The following is a 19350-nucleotide window of genomic DNA, read 5'->3' on the forward strand; positions in this document are numbered from 1 at the left end:
CGAGCGACGAGGCCGCGGCCACGGCCATCCGACCGGGAGGCCTGGCAGGCCTGCAGCCGGGGGCGCCCAGCAGGGGCGGCGGGCCTGTCAGCAGCGGGCCGTGGGGGCTCAAGGGGAGCGGGGGGCCGAGGGGCCGGGAGCCCCCAGGCGGAGGGTGATGGGGCTGGGGGTCAAGGGAGAAGAGGCACCCGGCTGTGCCTCATGGGGGCTGTGACACTCAGCCAAGGGGTACTCGTAGGCCTGGGGACCATGTGAACTGAGGGCACTGAGCCAGGAGAGACCCTGACTGGGGTCCTGGAGGGAGCTGGAGGCCATGGGGGATCCAGAAGAGAGTGGATGAGGTACCGGCAGGGCCTGGGGGGCTTGAGGATGCTATGGGGAGCCTTGTTGGGTTGGGGGCCAGACTGAATACACTCTAGCTGGGCAAGGCAAGGAGGGCATGGGGGGGGGCTGGGTGCTCAGGAGGTCTGGGGGTAGCATACTCTAGTGGAGGGGCAAGTCATTGACAAACAGCCTTGCGGTGGGTGTTCAGTCAAGGCAGAGAAAACCTAGATGAAAGGTTGGCTGTTCAGGGGTGGGAGGACTGAGACATAGAGTGCTCAGGATCTGGAAGAGGCCTGGGAATTGGAGGGGATGAACAGCTTAGTCTGGTGAGTCCCTTGGGGAACCCAGTCAGTGTTGGCTGCCTAGGATATGTTGTTGGCATGCTGGGTGATCTGGGGGTTTCTGCTGGGAGGTGGGAATGTGAGGGAAAGTCTGAGCTGGAAAGAAGAGATAAGAGCACGCTGCGGGAAGGAGTGGGTGGGGTTTTGATACTGGTGAGAGAAAGAGAGGGTCCTGTGAGGAAAGGAGTGTTCAGGGGGAGAGAGGAATTGTTTGATAGGGAGCCATCTGGACTGGAGGGAGGAATGGGGGTCTTGGGTGCTGCAGAGGATCTAGTCATGAAGAATCAAGGTTGGGGTGAAGTTGGATCATGGAATGGGATGCTGGAAACAATTTGGGTGTAGATGTTGGAGTAGTTAGGGTTGGGATAAGTGAGATGCTGGCAGAGTCCAGCCAGGATCGGTAGGAAAGGATGGGGTTGTCAGGTAAGTGAGGGTCAGCAGATGGGTGGGTAAGAGAGCGCTGTGGTAGGAGGGCGGGCTGCATGCTAAGGATGCAGCGTGTGCAGACAGCACACGCAGAAGGAAGGAGCTGAACAGTCTCTGCCCAAGACGGGAGCTGTGTTTTGTCTAAGAGCCCCCTGGACACGGGCTTGATTAATGCTAGTGGGCAGCCTGGGAGGAGGCATAAATGAGAGCAGCAAAGGCAGCTCCTCATCTTCACCGGGTTAGTTCTGGCTGTGTCCCCACCTGTTTCATCCTGCTGGGCCACAGTGAAAGAGGCTGAGACAAGGTCTGTGGGCTCTGCTTTATTTTAGATCGGGTGATGATGGAGCATGTCACACTAGAGGCTGAAGCCATCACAGGATGGACATCTGCTGTAAAGATGAGGGCAGCTGCCTCCAGCAGTGCAGTGCTTTGTGGGACACATTTGGCCTGCAGCTGCTACTAGCCAAATCTGCTCTTCTGCCTTGTGATGTCCCAATAAGCTGGTGTGGTCTGGGATCTGGCTGCTGCTATCTGAGTGCTCTGTGTTTAGAGAGAGTGGACTGGGTGTTTTCCAGTGCCTGTGTTATATGATACAAGTTTTTATGCCTCTGTGTCTATTTTCCATTTCTGGGAGTTGTTTTTTGCATTGCAGCCTCTCAGAGAGGGTGGATCGCACTTTGGGGTGCCTGATGGACTGGCTGGGCTGGGCAGAGAGCTGGAGAGCTCTGTATTGTCTCTCAGGATTCTCAGCTTTCACTAAAACCGAATACGTCCTTAGCAGTAGAAACTCTCTGAAACACCAGTGAATATCCAAAGCAGATATGGCAGCCATGGGCTCTGGGTCGGCAATCAGAAATGATCGAGGCAGCTTGACTTAACAATTTACTGCATGTCATCTGAGCCATGGTAGCTGACCATGATCGTGTTTCTGGCATGTCATGATTGCATTGGTAAGCGGTTAAACCCCTTTCCATGCCTGCCTGCTCTGACTCCAGTTATAGGAGGGTTAATGCTGAGGTTTAAATTATTGCAGTGTTCATCCAAGCGAGTGAGTACAGAAGGGAAGTGTCTTGTTCTGCAAACCACACCAGCATTTCTCACAGCTGTGGGACAGGGGTGGCAGCGGGTCATAGGTGGAGCACAGAGGGAAAGATGAGCCATGGAAATGCATAGCACAAGGGAAGCATAGGGCTGAAGTCTGTAGCTCTGCTACGCAGCATGTGTGGTGGTCTCACAGCAAGAGTGAAGTGAGCCTGAATTGCATGAAAGGGAATTCAGCTTTCAAAAGTTCTGGAAATGCTGTATGAAGCAGAGCTTGTGCCTTGTCACTGTAATAACAATCTTAGCTAGTGAGTTATTAATAGATATCAGGGCCAAAGGATCACCTGTGTTTTTCTGAAACCATTGATTGAAGATGACATCGTTGTGTCAAAAATAGGGTTGTCAAAGCCTGACCCCATTTTACAGATGAGGAAACTGAGTCATGGAGTGTCTAGATGACATTAGGCAGATTTTGTGGGGAGAGTGAAATATCAGCATATCTAAATGTGTAGTCAGACATCTTTCTTCTGGTCTTGAGCTCACGTTTCTAGAGAAAATGGCATGTATTTGTTGTCTCATGTAGGTGTACCTGATACCCTGAATTTGTTCCCTTTGTCTTTCATTGTTTGGAAATAAGGCTGTATTTAAAATGGCTCCATTTAAAAACACTTTCAAAAGCTCTAATAATGCCTTGCTGCTTCAGTTTGCCAGTATAGTTGCATGTCATGAGGTTTTTTTGTTTGCTTGTTTTTAATGGTTGCTGCAAGGTTAGTATGAGAAACTGCACGCAGCTAAGGCAGTATACCAACAACTGGACAAGACTTTGAAGCTCTGAAACCACCGGAGGGGAGACAAAGACTGTCGACACTGTCTGGTGTTGGGCATTAACTCTTCTCTGCACAGGACACAACACCTCCTTGAAATCTGCTAAAACCAGAGGAGTTTGATTTTAATTATGATGGAGGATTCATGCTGGTATTGGTTAGTATATAAAAACAGTGCTGTGCTGTGTGACCTCTTTGACAGAAAACTGTGTCAGTAGGTTTGAGCTGGAAAAACTCTTTAGGTGACTTGACTCCATTATATGTTAGATTTCAATGTAGAAAAGAAAGTCTGCATTGAATGACACCATATGGTGGAGACATGCAGCAAGCAAATGATTTTGTTGGGAGTTTTGCCAGAGTAAGAAGTATTGAATAAACTGTGCTCAATAGATTAATTTACTTTGGTTGTATTTTGAAAAGACTGGGTGATTTTATGACCATTAGTGACATTTGCAGTTCTGCAGCCGAAGATAAAGGTAATCAAACGTCATTCTTCAGGGCACCAGCTAATCAGTGCGGTTGTCAGGAAGGACTCCCCTCCTCCATCTCCGTGTGCCTGGAATTGTATACTGGACTAAGAATGTAGCCTCAAATATTATCTGCTGCTGAAGGCTGGATATTAGGCCCAAATAAACCACTTGTCCTTCCCCCCTTCAGCTCCTCCTGCATGACTGTGAAACCATCGCTTACACCTCTTCCTCCACGCACTGGCTGTATCTTAACTCACTGTTTAAAAATGATGAACTACCATATTGCTTAAAGTAATTCCTGAGCCGGAGCTGCACTGTGCTAGGTGCTCTGCAAACAGAACAAGGAGATGTGCCCCACTCCGTGGAAATACAGGCTGCTTGAGGTGAGCGATAACTGAGTGATATGAGTGAGGAGAAGCCAAGACAGGTTCGAACTCGGCATGTTGGCTGCCTAACCTCATCAAGGACTGTAGGTGTGGCAGAGAAGGAATGAGCAGGAGATTCACGGGATGACTTTATGGATATTGTGTGAAGCTTCTCCCACAGTTGTAGGAAAGGCACAAAGAGGCTAGTTTGAGACTAGAGCTAGGCAGAGATGAGGCTGGCATCATGAGCCACTAGGAAACAGGAGCCGTCATCTCCACGGCAGATGAGCTTGGCTGGGAAGGGCCTTGAGGGTGAAGACAGGTCGCTTGTGGTTGAAGAAGCGGAAATGAGGGAGACCGTGCAGGGGTGTAAGGATGGGGGAAATGTGGTTGCAGTGCCAGGCTGAGATGCTGAGCTTTGTGGCTATATTGCATCTCAGTGAATTGATTTGATTTTAGCTAAATATCCACAGCTACTAGATAAGCAATAGCTAGTGACTGAGGGCGGTTTTATTCTAAATTCATTATCTGAGCTTTGTGGCTAATAAAGTTAAACAGAATACATTTACTTCTCTTTCCTAATAGGAATCCACTGTGCTCTTCAGTGGCTTGCAGGCCCTGCTTTATCCATGCCCTGGGTATCCAGCCCTCAGTACAAGGGGAAATTGTTCTTTCCATTATGGCCTTATATTGCCAATCTGATACAATATTTAAACAGATTATCTCAATGCTCTGTTTGTCCCAAACCAATTTTTGCTTTGGCCTATAAAGTGAATCTTCCTTTCAGCGGCTTCTGTGGTACAGGATGTAGTTACATGCATCAACTAGTTCAAAAGACCCATATACAGCATGGATTTAAAGCTGAATAAACCCACAAAACTGTTAGCTAGGACTATAAATGTCACTGTATTTTTATGTATGTGTATTTTTTTGAGAGAATGAGATTACTGCATACAGCTATAACTGAAAGCTCTTTGATAATTCAGTGGGTATTTTAAACCTAGCAATGATATACTTTCATAAAACCACACATCCTTGTTTTCTGAAGGATGTTAGTAAGACGGTTAGCTTTTCTTTCATGCTCAATGTGTTTATAAGTGCTCTTTCCCATTTAGTTGCATCTTTGACTTTAATGTCCATTCTGATTTCTTAGTAATTGTCAGGAATCTTTTTTTTTTTTTCTTTTTGTATGTCCCCACTCACTGTCTGGAAAAGGCAGTCTTCTTGTTGCTGACCCCATCAGTCTGTCTCCTCATGGTGCTCATAAAGAAAACCCTCTCCACCAAGAACAAAGATGTTTTTAAATAAGCCAGTATGATATAAAACATACAGTTTGCTTAACTCAGAGGTGACTAAGAAGCGGTTGCTGGCTGACTGTCCCCAGCCTTGAGCTGCTCCGTATCACTGCCCTTCTCCAAAGGCTGCACACGCTACCACGCTGTGCTGTTCATTATCTGAACAGCATCTGCAGTTCCCTCCTCTGTTACAGATGCCGCAGTCTGCTTAGTTTTGTGCAAATGACGTGCTGCCCGGATACGCTCCCGTGAGTCTTCTCAGCAGCTCCTCAGCCAGGTGACGTCTCCACCATCCTGCTCGAGACTTGTCCTGCTCCTCGCCCTGGGCACCCCAATGGGTGTGTACCACTGGCCTGGCTGCCAAACAGGCTTCTCACCTGGGCATCCCCTCTCCTCCACCTCAGCCTAGGTCCCTGCGGCTAGACATCTGCCTGTTTGCTGTACCACTGCAAAGGCCTGCTCCTCTCCTGTTGCTTTTAAGCATGCTCTTTGCACCAAATCTTCCCATTTTGTGGCTTCTCTGCTAGGCGTCTCCCATCAGCATCAAGAGGTCACTTCCTGACTCTCATCAGCCCAAGCTGGTTTCAGGGTTGGGTCTGCAAGCAGAGAAGTGCTAGTCCATCAGCATGTGTGCAGTAAAGGCTGCTTGTCCCACCCGGTGGTGGCACACAACAAAACTCATTTGAGTTATTTTTTCCAGTCTGCTAAGCTGTCAGGAAATGCTGTCTATCTTCTTGGCTACTGTGCTCCTAAGACCAATAAAAAAAATAAGTATGTTAGAAACCGTAATGATATATCTATGCATAGCTTTCCTTATTCTTAAATATTCACTAACTGGAGGGAGAATGCTGAGTAATAAGTTTTAAATAGTAATATCTACAGAATAGCAACAATTATAGTAGCCAAAACTGTTTGATTCTTGATTTAAGTTGTGTGTCCAGACCATATAACCTATGCTGGCAGCTACTGAAATAAAGTCCACTTCTCTCTGTTGGCTTGCTTGTCTTCCACCTTTTAAATCAGCTTACTTTATACCTTAGAGAATACTTTTATTTCTAAATATATCCTCTCTTCTATTGGTTACCCCAGATAATCCTGTGATCAGCCATGCAGCAGTGTCACTTGAGTAGAATATGGAACGATGCTGATCGTTTTCTCGTAGGCTGTCATACTAGCCCAGAAATAGCATCCATCTACAATGGGAGAAGCTCTATTAACATTTACAACTGTTCCTCTTCCCGACCCCTGAGAATTGCTCTGTGGTAGATAAGCAATACTCTGTAATACGTTTCTTTGCGCTCAGTATTTTGGAGTTGAATTCTGAAATATAAAGGCTCCTAATCCTGATCTGCTCTGGGATGCACTGCTCTGCTCTTAGCAAGTGGTACTGTGAATAGGATTAGCATTTCAACAACTTCTTTTTTTAACTGTGAGCAATAAACTAAAATAATAGGGCCTGATTCAGAGCTCTCTGAAGTCAGCAGTACTTCTGTGAAAGACTGCTGTTGCTGTTGGGTCAGGCCCATAAGAATACAAGAATAGGGAATTACTCAGCCTTTCCCTGGAAAGGTTGGAGAATGTGTGAATTTTAGAGAGTTCCTGCTCATGTGGGGTCTGTCCATACTGAATTTAAATCCATGTATTTACAAGCTAACTAAACACAATTGTAAATTTGACTGCAGGTGAAAGAAAATGTTTGTTGTTAATCATGTAGTTAAAATTTGTGGGTTTTAGTGATGTCAAGGGCACTTAGGACATGCATATAAATAGGTAAACATTAGAGGTATTTCTGTCCCTGTTCCTTTTCCCTGCCATCAGACCTGTGGATGTACAAACTGTCATCGGGGCTGGGTATGAGATGAGCACTGTGGCTGGGGAAATGAGCCGTTTGGTGGGAGGGAGTTGCAGCAGTTGGCTGTACTGAACCCGGTGCTTCAAATTCATTAACTATGGGTCCATCAGCGAGAGCCAGCTGTAAGCATCTGGCCCTCAGGGCTCAGCGTGAGATGTTACAGGCCTGTACTCTTTGACTAAAAGCAGTTTGAGGATTTGCTGTGCCTGCACTGTGTGGGCATGGCATCTTCTACCACGCAGAGCCCATTCCTGATTAACATCTTGAGCTGGGCCTGGTTTTCCAGTTTTTGTACCAGCCTGTTTATGGTGTAGCAAATATAAAGGCAGAAGCCCAAGAAGCAGGGTAAGGGTAAGATTTCAATTCTGTTGTGGTTCCTTGCATGAGCTGTGAGTGTCTGAACCTCAGCTTTCGATGGTGCTTTTTAAAAGCACAGTCACAATTGCGATCATAACTTTCTACAAACATCCTTCCACCCTTTTTTAATAAGTTTCTCCTCTTCTCCCCCCCATCTCACACACGTCAGGCACACATTTTGAGCTGTGCCTGGTAATTAAATGGATAACTGATAAATTATTTCCAAAGCAGAGGGGTGGACCAAATCTAACTTGCATTTGAATCTCTGTGTATTTTCATACTGTGTTATTGAAAGCTTTGGCATCACGATCCATAGTGTGGTGTCCTTTCCAAAAACTCCACGCCACCTTTGTGCAGAGCTCTCTCATAAGCAGTCAAGAGCAGTTTTCCAAATGGCTGAGGTGGAGCTCTCCAGGAGCCGGCAGGAGGGCAGTGCTGCAAACTGAAGGCCTGTTGCAGCTGTGACAGTTGTACTGCGTCCTGCAGTTCTTTATCTTCAGGACAGGTTTCTGATTGCCATGATCTGGAGGGGATCAGGAGCAACCTTCACGGCTCAAATAGTCCTTGGCTCCCAGTAGGAATATTTAGAGTGTGTAGTTGCTTTTAGCAACAAAGCACTTTGTGACATTAACTAATTCACCCTTGCAGGTCGACAAGAATCATTGTCCCCATTTTGCAAATGGGAGAACAAAAAGCTTGAGAGATGGGCCCCCGTGGGCCCAGGTTTGTGCTGATATCTGAGCTCTGTTCCTGGCTCTGGGTCTTAGTGGGCTGAAGAGAAACTCTATGATTGCCCTGCAGGACTCGTAGTCATGGGAATTGCCTGTTAAAGACTGAACTAAAATCCTGAGGGCTCCGAAAAGCTGTAGGCATATTTCTCCCTTGGATTTGCCCAGGCTGTTATTAGTTGCAAGAGCACCTGTGTACCCGGGCTGGGTCTCCAGTGTGGTACGTGCTCTACCGAAGCTCTAAGAAACCACATCTGCGGAGTGGGGGGAGAAGGGTGCAGAGCAGTGCAGCAACGTGCCCAAGGACACCCAGGCTGTCACAGACTCGCAGCCTGGTCCTGTGTCCTCAGCTTGTGGGGCTGGGCCRGGCAGCAAGATTCAGATCAAAGTGGGGCGATTTATATTTCTCAGTTATGTGCTAGGATCCAGAACATTTTCCAGCCATTTTAGAGAGGTGCAGGTCTCTGAGTGGTGGCGTTGACAAAGGCTGCTGTAACGTGCACGGTTGTAAATGAGCTGACCTGCATATTCTGTTTCCTAATCCTGAGTGATACTGTCAGCTCGGAGAGCTGAGCCTGGCTAATGACTGAAATCCACTGCGCTTTTCTTAGCGAGGACGTGTGGTGATCTGAGATAGTTAAGTGCTACATCCTGAGAAGCTGAACTGCACGTGCCCCATGGGTCCGGCATGTTTTAGACAGATAAACGGGGTTTGAGATGATCAGGGAGTTACTGTGAAAAGGACTGATGTCAGGTACACAGTAACCTACAGTTAACTAGGAGGGAGATTAAATTAATGGGGTTTTCCCACTGATAAAGATAATGAAGAGCTTGCAAGGACTTGGGTTGCAGTTTCTACACACATGATATCCTTAGGCGCTGTCTTCCTGGCACAGGAAATGCTGAACAGCTGTGTCATGAGCGATACAGCCAGTAGTGTGCCCCACTGAGTGACATTTGTGCTTTCTGAGACCTGGTTGATACTGCTTGAGGTGAAGGAAAATTAGGGGGAGGGAGTAGAAGAGGAAATGGGAAGAGGGACTGCAGGAAAGGGTTTAGGGTGTCCTGGCRTCAACCGCCATACAGAACCCCTATGGAGGGAAGAAGGCTTGGTGTGGTAGGGGAGAGAGAGCGGGAAGTAACAGTTATGATCTCTCTGGCTGATTTAGGGTTTACTGTCAATCCTGCGTAAACTGAAAAGCACCCCAGACCAGGAGGTGAGAATCCTCCTCTTGGGACTGGATAATGCTGGCAAGACCACGCTCCTGAAACAGTTGGCATCTGAGGACATCAGCCACATCACGCCAACACAGGTGAGGAGGGCCTCTCCCTGCCCAAGGCAGTTCTCACGGTCCCGCTTGCCTTATAAATTTATATGAAGCACTAATGATTCAGCACAGGATTTCAGTAAAGGGGGGAAAACTGGAGCCTGGTGCACCATTAAGTCTTTGTGTTATCTGCACAAAGGGAGGCTCTCCGAAGGAGCCGGAGGGCGTCAGGCCAGATCTGGCAGGTAGTGCGAATGTGGATGTGCACCGTGGAGTTCTGCAGGAGGCTTTTGAGTCAGGCTGGGGTTACATGGATGAGACTTTGCTCCTGTTTGTCCTTGCCGAAAGGGGGACGTGTACGGGGGATGCTGCAGCATCGGGCACATCCCTGTCTCCTTGCATCTTTCACCCAGCCAGCTCCAAGGGTCCTGCGTATTCCAGCACTCCCTCTGATGCTTCCGGCCCCCTTTCTTTGGGCCGCGGCGTTGGGGAGCGGGATGCCTCCCGTCAGAAGCACTGCAGCACCGCTCCTGTGTTGACCAGAGGAGGTTGCTAGAGAGCTGTGGGAGATGCTTCCCCCCACGCCGGAGCTGCCTCGCAGAGCTCCCAGCCCCGACACCCTGCTTCCAAGGCCCTGTCCCCTGGGTGGTGTGGCAGCACGTTGCCAGCCCACACCACACCCTGTTTTTCTACTTGAATGCCCTTTCGATTGCTGCTCTAATTGATGAAATGGACCCTTCAGATGTGCAGCTGTTGCTCTTTTAAACCCGGCACTAGTTGTGTCGTGTCGAATCAAGCTGAGACCTCTGGCTTCATGTTAGCTGGGACTCTCTACTCAGCTTTCACAAGCTCAAGCCTGCTTCTCACAGCGCCCTTGTTTTTTCCTTATCTGCAGCTCTCCCACCTCTTCCTGCACCCACCCTGCTGAGCCCTCCCAAAGCACTAACTGCATCATATGTCTCTGTAGCCATGACGGCGTCAACCCTTGACCCAGCAACACAGGCAAACTGATGGGCTGGCGGCTCTGCTCACTTTTGCCAGCTCCTCGTCCACAGCCGATCCATCTTTGTGGCTGCCCAGCCCATCTCGCTGCACATTGCAGGCATGGGATATATAAGGTGTTAATGCCTGCCTGTGAATGTGATCCAGCCATTCAGGTTTATGCTCTGTGTGGCTTTGTTTCTGCTCTTTCTAGGGCTTTAACATCAAAAGTGTACAGTCTCAAGGCTTCARGCTGAACGTATGGGACATAGGTGGACAGAGGAAGATCAGGCCGTACTGGAGGAACTATTTTGAAAACACTGATATTCTTGTGAGTATTGGCTGCAGCTGAATGCTGTGTTCATGCGATGGCTTTCCAAGGTCTCAGCCAGAAATTCAAGAACAAGTAATGTAATGTCCCAGTCCTCAGCAACACCATTGCCATTGTAACAGAAGTTATTGAGTGAAACTGCAAGATTGGTTGGGTGCAGTAAGAAAAATAGAGTGATGTTTGGAGAAATCATTCAGCTGTATGTTTTTAGTTTCACAGTATGGTGCTGGTTACAGCCAGTTCCTTCCCTCTCTTCTCAGTCTCTTCAAATGAAAGAACGTGAATAACACGTAGTTTGCCCGTCTGTAGCTCCTTTCACTGGAGACGCTGAAGGCCTGTCGTGTATATTAGTGACTTAAACCTCATGTATGGAGGTAGTGCCTTTGTTTTATAGTTGGGGAAACTGAGGCACAGAAGAATTAAATGCCATGCTTAGCATCAGATAGAAAAGCTTCTGGCTGAGGGACACAGAGAGACCCCTTGTCTCTTCCCTTGGTCCTTTAATCACAAAACTGTCCTTTAATGTTTTTAGCATCTTAGCTGCAATTACCTTACAACTAGCTACAGTTAACTACAATTATAATTACAGTGCAGGACCTCTATGTTTCCATGCCAGAGCATGTTAATCCTGGGACCCTCTGAGTGCTGCCCAGACTAGTTTCAAAGAGCACCTCTAACATGCAGCCACGTGTGCCAGGATGGAGACAGACTAGGGGCTCCAGGAATCTCTCCCAAGCAATATTGCCAGCGGAAGCAGAGAAAAGGCCCGTTCTAAGCAAGGTTTGCAGGGCTCCCTATGGGGAAGTGGGAAGCTCTCTCTCAGAGATGCCCTTCCTCCCTCCTATCACAGACGTGTGCTTGCTAACATGTTGGGAACTTCAGTGCATTTCCACGGAAGGATCAGTGCAGCTAGAAATATGACTCTTTGCTCTAAGGCTGTACCTGGAAGCTTAGAAAACATTGTCCAAACTGAAGCTGTTATTTAAATGGGGCTAAGAAGTCCTCAGCAGTCTTCTGTGCAAATGCCTCTTATTCAGCCTTAAATTAATTTGGAGTCTGGGGCTTGAGGACAACCCCTGTTACAAAAACCTGATTGGCTGATTTTGCAAAGAGTAATGATGAGCYCTTCCTAGGAGGAGAAGGGAGAGAGGATTTTTCTTTGTCCTGGCTTTGAAAAACTAACAGAGCAGACTTAACGTGGTCCTCTGGGGCAATCAGGAAGGGGAGCGTGGCATGGCCGTGAGGAGGTTGTGCCCATTGAGTCTGAGCTCTGCAGCTCTGTGTGGTGGGGAGGCAGTAGGTAAGCAGATCAAAGTCAACACTGCAAAGCAGCAGCTCGGGGATCTTTGCCTGCTGCATCAGGTGCTCAGACTGCAGAGACTGTGCATCACGCAACTGTAGGTGGGAGACTCTGCTGGCAAAGACAATGAGCTACACCAGTCTGTGGGTCTCCCTTAGCAAGCTTGAAACCACCCTCCTCCCAGTATGTGCTTTGTAGGAGGTGGAGAAATAAAGGTGAATTTGAAAACTGAAGGAGATTAAGGCAATTGTGTTCCCTGCCTTTCCCCCGCCCCAGCTAAAGCGATGTACAGAGAAAACCTTCTTTTCGTATGAGTAAAAAAATGAGTAGATAGAAGAGGAATCAGTCTGGGGGAAGCAGCGGTCTGAATTCAGGGAGGGAGCAACTGGTGTGCACATGGACTTGAGCTCCCTGGCCTGCATTCCCTGCTGGCCAGATGGCAGCCAGTCTCAGACTGGGAGCTGTCTGCATGTTAGTGCAGTGCTTTGCCATGGCTGGTATGTCCGTGCACACCAAAATAGGTAGCAGCTAAAATGATGAGATCATGTACATGCTGATGACTCCCTTTCTCTCTTCTGCCAGTCCTCACCCTGTTTTGGCCAGTAATTTATCCATCTCACAAGCCTGGTGCAGGTCATGCCTCTGTAAATTGAGCCAGCTTATTCCTCATATTATTTCTTCATCCAGCCCCACCACTCGCAACCCACTTAATTCCAGGCTTTGTTTTGGCCTGTTGCTCTAAGGAGGCACCCAGCTCCAGGGGAACTGCTTTCTCAAGCCCTGTTCCTCCAACACCGTGTACTCAATGGCTGTTCAAACCAGAGAACAACCAAACCCTACTGCCAGGAGTGGGTTCTTGTGTGGGCCTGGCAGTAGAGGGAAGATGGAGATAAGATATGCTACAGTTCCCAGGACCCCCTGCTTCTGTCTTCTTCTAAACTATATTGCACAAAGCAGAGAGGACCCTCTAAAGGGTTTTAAAAATCAGGAAGTGATTGCAAATTCAAATCCATGCAGGTGCCTTTGAATGAGAGGCATGTCTTGCATCACACACCTGTGATATTTGGAAGCTTAACCCAGGCAAATAAGGTGTGGATATTTGGCTGATTGCATATTCAGACAGGCACCTGCAGCTATTTGGCACAGTGCTTTCTGGTTTGGAAGCAGGCACTCCATACATACTTTACCTTCTCTGCGCTGTGCTTTTGTGGCTTTTGCCCCGAGCACTGTTGTCTCCAATTCTATCTTGCAAGATAGCTCCCTAGCAAGAAACCAAGTGGTGCAGGAGAAAGTATGGCTGACTGGGACTCAGAGCTCCTCCTTGTCAGTTAGAGTAGCACCATAATATGGGAGGTGCTGCTTTTCATTTGAGAAGCAGCACTCGGCTGTTGCATTCATGCATTGCTAAGCTTCCCCTGAGATGTCCGGCAAGAGGACAGTTTTACCCTGGAGCACAGCTGCCAGCCCTGCAACTTATTCCTTTCTTTTGGTCTGTGCTTCCTACCCCAAACGGGATGCACAGGGAGGGGCAGAGAGAGGACAGGTCTAGCYGATACATTAGAGGTGCACATGCTTGAGATCACGTGGTGGGGAGAGGCTGCGTGCCATGCGATGCCCGTGGGCCTTTCCCTGTCATGTGACACCAGGCATGTRCTCCACTAACGCATCCCCACGCAGCTGTGTCGAGCCCTGCTGCGTATCCTCCAGCCTCAGTCAACGAGCACCCACTGGCCTAGGAAGGACCACAGACCCCAAGTGATCAGCAGCAAGGCCCACAGGGTTGCTGGGTTGCCTCCTTCTCAGGCCTAGCAAACAGGTTCTGGTGCTGCGTGTTTGGTCCAATTTTAAACCACTCTAGCACTGTTCATTAAGAGAGTGCCTACAGTTTAATAGATATTGCTGCTACAGATCTTCCCTCCCCCTACTCTTTGGTCAAAATTACCTTGGAAGCGTGGAGTCTTTTGCAGAGACTGCCTGCAAGGTTGCCATTTATCTTGATGGCGGGGTGCTGTGCTCATCTATTCCCTGAAAACCAGGCTGACACTTGCTCCCTGTAAGCCACCAAAGAGCATGCAGGTGACATGCTAGCAGCTTCAGTGACTGCTGATGGGGAATGGCAGGGACTGGAAGGAAAAGGCTCAGGGTTTGTCACCAGTCCTGTCTCTGTCCACTGCCCCAGCATCCTTCTCCTTTAAAAACCTTCTCCTACCCAAGCAATGAAAATGAGGCCTCAGGTGATGCGTGTCTGTGAGTGTTATACTGAGGTTCCCCATTTCTTTAGACATAGCTTGATGCCTGTGTGCTCTGAACTGCAATAGCATTACTGGGGGAAGGGGAGACAGCTGGAACTACTAATCACATATCTAGGGAGATCTTTCAGGAGCCTTTCAGCCTGTGCAGGCCTAAAACTGCCTCCACTGGAAAGGCTCGTTTGCATTTGCCCCAAAGGGGAGTTCATTACAGAAAGAAATTAGCACATACCACGCTGTTTAGAGGGGTGGCAACCTCCTCCCGAGGCAGGGAGCCTGCAGGCCAGGGTCCACTCTTCTCTGTACCAGGGGACAGGTGTCCGGTTGGGACCCCCTCCCGGGCCATGGGATGTGGTGCCCAGCCCCGAGGGGGTGGCACTGCTCTGCCGTCATGCTTTGTGAGGCAGCTGCTCCCTGTCTCCTCTAAGGTCCTGGTGGAGAAGCTGGTAGCTAAAGACAGTCTTACAGGCCAGATTCAGCCCCCTCCCTTCACCACTCAATCCAGGAGGTAGTGGTAGGATCACCTGGTGGAGAGGAGCTCAGTGTCTCCAATATATTCCTGCCTCAGCTGACCCCTGAGTGCCATCATGCATCTTGGTGGCTTATCAGGAGGTGATTTGTCCTGCTAGAGGGCAGCATGGCCTAGACACATCAGTGCAGCACCTGGATACCACGTCTGTGGGGATGAATGGCCGCGTTTGGCTCCCGGGTTTTGTCTTCCAGAGGTCGGCTGCAGCCTGAAAGCTGGTCCAGCTATAAAGATGACAGGAGGTCTCCTGCTGTCTCCAAGTGACAGACACTTTGGAGGTGGTGAGAGCATCCCTGGTACTGCCACCAGCTCCTTTCTGATCGTGGCCATCCACTCTCCCTACCTGTAAAAGAGGTGGTTCCTCTCTTTTCAGGACATCATGAAGTTTTGTTGACACTCGCTATAAATAATACCTGAGTCTTTGTCCCCAAAGCATTATTATTAGGCTCCATCCATGTAAGCACATGCTGCTGTGGAAGAATGTCTTCTGGGTAGATTAACTTTTCCCCTTGTTTCCTTTTCAGATCTATGTCATTGACAGTGCAGATAGGAAGAGGTTTGAAGAAACRGGTCAGGTAAGCTACTTAGGCCCACCTTCCTTTGAAGTCACTGAGTGCTTCTGAGTGCCCCTTGCACACAAAAGTCAGGAAGATGCTTTTGTTGTTTATGAGGGAAATTTGCATTTCAAGAGAGACTTGCTTTTCAACATCAATGCAGATTATTTTGGTAGATGTGAAACAAGGAAAATAGGTAGCCTAATTCYGCTTAAATAGAACGGTTTTCATTAAAACTATACAATAATAGCAGATGGAGCCTAATACAGAAAGCAAAAACTTTTGCAAGTCCTTTAAACCTTGCCAAACCAAGACCCTAAGGAATCCTATTTTCTTATTTACAAAGTTGAAATGGAAATCATAGTGACTTGATTGTCTTTTGGATGTAATTGGAAAAAAAAATAAGAACTTTGTAACTAGAACTGGCCAGAAAATAAGATTTCCATTTTGCAAAGTTTTGATGTTTGTAACATTTTGTATTTTAGGATGGAACAAAAATAGGACTTCTGACTTTTCTGTTGTAAAATTCAGAAAGTGACAGTGTCCCTAAATAGCCAGCAGCAGATTTACCCCCCAGAAATGGGAGACTTAGGTTGAAGGCCTCTATTCTGCCTCTTTTGAAGGAGGCACTTGCTCTTTTGTCTCAGGTTTCATGGGAACACCCTAACAGCAGGACTGCGGGTTGTTCTTGGGGTGTGGGGTGGGAATCTCTCTCCTGTTGGATCTGTTTCACTTCACAGCAGTAATTAAATATACATTGGGCAAAAGAGAGGGAGAGGAAGCAGAAGCTTAGAGCACTTGCCTGAGTCAGGCGGAGTCAGCCTGGACCCCTCACATTTCCGCAAACAGTTTTGGTTTCAATAAATCAGCCGTGTCAGATGAAAGACCTATTTTGCTGAAAAATTCCCAGCCAACTCTGTTTATAACTCCATTCTCTCATTCTGGTTTCCAAACCAAACATTGCTTTTGGGGGGGATGGAGTCAGATTTCCGCTGCAGTTTAGCATCTCCCCGACTGCATTCATTTAATCCAAGTTTCTAGTCAGTGCTTGAAAGATGTTAGGATAGTATAGAGAGTGTGAAATCCTAAACAAAGAGCCCACAAAAATCTCATTTACTCATCTGTCCTCAATGCCAGCAGTCCCTACAGGTTCAAATTCTGCTGGGTTTGCCATATGTTCACATAGGGAAGTGACTTGAGACCATGTGCTTGTTTCACATGAGGCCATTGCACAACCCTAGACATGAAGTATTTCAGCCATCATTGATCTACTGCAGATTCAGAGTTGAGCTATTAAAAGACTCTGTTTGAGTCACCCACTTTTGAATGAACAAACCCATTTCTTAAGATGCCACCCAATGTGTGCTGTGCATAAGGAGCCCAAATCCATCCAGTAAAACTGATTTAGTTTGTCTTAAGCTAGCCAATGCCTTCAAAAGAATCACCGCCCTCTTGTGGGAGGGAGATTTCCATTTCTGGGGAAAAAAAAAAATCCTCTCCTGCTCAAATTGCAGTTTATAAAACTTGGAACAAAACCCCGAAACTCATTATTAGCAAAGATATCAGAGCTGGTTGTCAATGGCAGCTCAGGTACAAATGCCAGTCAGGCAATAACTCAAGACAGACTCCTCATTCTTGCCAGTTTACATGGTTTTTGCTGTTTCATCAATTTTGGTCTCCAGGGAGCAGGGACTGGTAAAATACAGAGTTGTAGCCTTTAAGGCAACTGCTAATTTCAGACTAAGATGAAGATTTTTGTAACCTGTAATTGGAAGAAACCTCTTTTGAACCTTGGGCACAGATGATTGTATACATTTTTTTGTTCTCTTATAATAAGATCTAGATTTCACTGGAAACAGTCTTCCAGCATTTGCCCTAAATATATTTCTAATTAGAGACAACCACTGGTGGTTGAAGGTTTTCTTCCCTTCCGTCTCTCCCTCTTCTCCCCACCCCCTCCCTCGTAAACGATATAGGAGCTGGCTGAGCTTTTGGATGAAGAAAAGCTTAGTGGAGTCCCCGTGCTCATATTTGCTAACAAGCAGGATTTGCTGACGGCTGCCCCTGCTTCAGAGATTGCCGAGGGACTGAACCTACACACAATCCGTGACAGAGTCTGGCAGATCCAGTCTTGTTCAGCCCTTTCAGGAGAGGGAGTACAGGTGAGGCTCTGGAGGAGGCTTGCTGTGCCAGCAGGCCATCTGCGAGAGATTGTTGTCTCTTGATCTGCAGGGTGGGGCTGGACTGGCGGCGTCGCAAAAGAGGGTCGGCGCAGCCAAGCACGCGAGGCGCGTGTCTCTTCGCCGGTGCTAAGGGGAGGGGGAGCGGCAGGCCCTTGGGATCTCTGCTTCCCCGGGAAAGGGGAGAGCGATCACAGATTCACCTCCCCGCCCGGAACCCCTTGGTCAGGCCAGATGAAGACATTGATTTATTTTAAAGAGACTGCTGTCAGGTTAATCATTTTCACAAAACAAATCGCCTTTTACTATTAACCCCTTTGACTGTTACAAGTGTGCACTTTAGAAATCTGATTTACCTTCACTACTAATGTCGTTTGGCATTTTGCGCAGCTCAGGCGCCAGAGAGAAACCGATCAATTTTTCTGACCCAGAGAAACACAAGAGCCGCACATGTCGCACAAGACCACTTCTAATGGCAGCATTTGGGTCTGCAAAAACCCGCAGAGGGGGCTGAGCTGTGTTCCTGTGCCGAACTGTAATAGCTGTGTCTTGTGCTCCCATGCTGTAGCCAGTTCCTGCAGTATAGTAGCTCTTTGTAATGTAAATGGGACCTAGGTTTGTTTATTTCRCTTTTAGGCTTTCCTGAATTAATGAAATATTTGCAGTGCTTGCAATCCCAGCAGTCAGAACTCCCTGCACTGATATTTAAAGAAACAGGATCATGAAGGCATTTATCCTCACTGCAGATTCTCTCAAACCTTGTTTGCAGATGCTACAGAGCTGTTCAGGGTAGTCAGATCTCAAGCTGAGTATGAAGAATTGCAGAAGCAGCTCGCAATACTGAGTGGGTAGTAAAATGGTAGCTGGAATTCAATGTTGACAAGTGCAAAATAATGCACATGAAGAACAACAACCCTAACTAAACRCATACGGTGATGGACTCAAAATCAGCTGCCATTATTCAGAGAGCAGATCATTAGGAACCAAAGTTTAGTGCTCAGCAGAGGCCAGAAAAGAAAATCGGTGTTAGAGAATTATTAGGAAGGGAGTGAGCAACATCCCAGAAAACACTTCTTATCTCACAGGACAAAGGCATGGTGGGCCCACACCTTGAACATGACATTCATTTTTTGCCCCTGCCCTCATCTAAAAAGATTCTAGTAGAAGTAGAATCATAGAGTCCGACAATAAATTAGGTTGAAGGGTGCTCTGGAGATCTCTGATCTAACCTCCTGCTTAAAGCAGGGCTAACTACAAGTCTAGAGGGTCTTGTCCAGTCAGGTTATAAATATCTCCAAGGATGGAGATTCCACAGCCTCTTTAGGTAACCTGTTCCAATGCTTAACCACCCTCATCATGAAGAACATTGTCCTTATATCTATTCAGAAGTAGGAGAGATTTCAGGATCTTCTGTCAAGAATGATCAGCAGTACAGAGTGGCATCTGTACACAGGGAGAATAAATAGAATAAGACTTGCAGCTTGGAAGAGAGAGGACAGAAAGTGGGAACATCTTCAGGGTTTATAAAATAATGTACAAAAAAGGCAAATAAAACTATCTGCTATTTTTCGCATTGCTAGAGGAAGGGGGTTCCTAATGAAATAATTAGGCAACGGCTTTAAAAGAGATAAAAAGACATGCTGCTTTGCCAATTGCATAGTCAAATTGTGGCTTTCTTTGACACGTGGTGTTGTGGAGACCAAAGGTATCAATGGGTTCAGAAAAGGATTAGGCAAATTTCTGAAGAAGACATCCTCAGGCAGTTACTAACCACCAAGACGTGGAGGCAGCCTTTGAGCAGGGCATAGCCAGGGCCATGGACTGGGASGGAAAAACGGAGAAAGGGAGGCCCTTTCTCATACCTGGTCTCTTGCACTCTTTCCTTTGGCATCCAGAAAAGGGTTGCTGGCCTGGATGGACTGTTGGTCTGACCCA

At 47.5% G+C, this 19350-nt stretch overlaps 2 protein-coding genes across 6 annotated transcripts in view; one reads left to right on the plus strand and one right to left on the minus strand.

Annotated features, from left to right (window-relative positions):
- SFXN2 (sideroflexin 2) overlaps positions 1 to 1737 on the minus strand; it is a 7782-nt gene extending 6045 nt beyond the window's left edge. The window contains exon 1 of the mRNA XM_026069886.1: positions 1421 to 1737. Coding sequence (XP_025925671.1) covers positions 1421 to 1463 — 43 coding nt within the window. The 5' untranslated portion in view covers positions 1464 to 1737. The remainder of the gene's footprint in view (positions 1 to 1420) is intronic.
- Positions 1738 to 1803: 66 nt separating this feature from the next.
- The window catches only part of ARL3 (ADP ribosylation factor like GTPase 3), a 29453-nt gene continuing 11906 nt past the window's right edge, over positions 1804 to 19350 (plus strand). For 3 of the 5 annotated variants that reach the window (XM_026069890.1, XM_026069889.1, XM_026069887.1), the window contains exons 1-7: positions 1954 to 2041; positions 2905 to 3113; positions 3614 to 3809; positions 9193 to 9336; positions 10487 to 10603; positions 15206 to 15256; positions 17212 to 17397. In XM_026069890.1, coding sequence (XP_025925675.1) covers positions 3774 to 3809; positions 9193 to 9336; positions 10487 to 10603; positions 15206 to 15256; positions 17212 to 17397 — 534 coding nt within the window. In that variant the 5' untranslated portion in view covers positions 1954 to 2041; positions 2905 to 3113; positions 3614 to 3773. Of the gene's footprint in view, positions 2042 to 2899; positions 3114 to 3613; positions 3810 to 9192; positions 9337 to 10486; positions 10604 to 15205; positions 15257 to 17211; positions 17398 to 19350 lie in introns of all 5 variants that reach the window. The other 2 variants (XM_026069888.1, XM_026069891.1) reach the window with 2 other exon arrangements.

This window comes from Apteryx rowi, unplaced genomic scaffold (genome assembly GCF_003343035.1).
Source record: "Apteryx rowi isolate R43461 unplaced genomic scaffold, aptRow1 scaffold_3, whole genome shotgun sequence".
Classification (NCBI taxonomy): domain Eukaryota; kingdom Metazoa; phylum Chordata; class Aves; order Apterygiformes; family Apterygidae; genus Apteryx; species Apteryx rowi.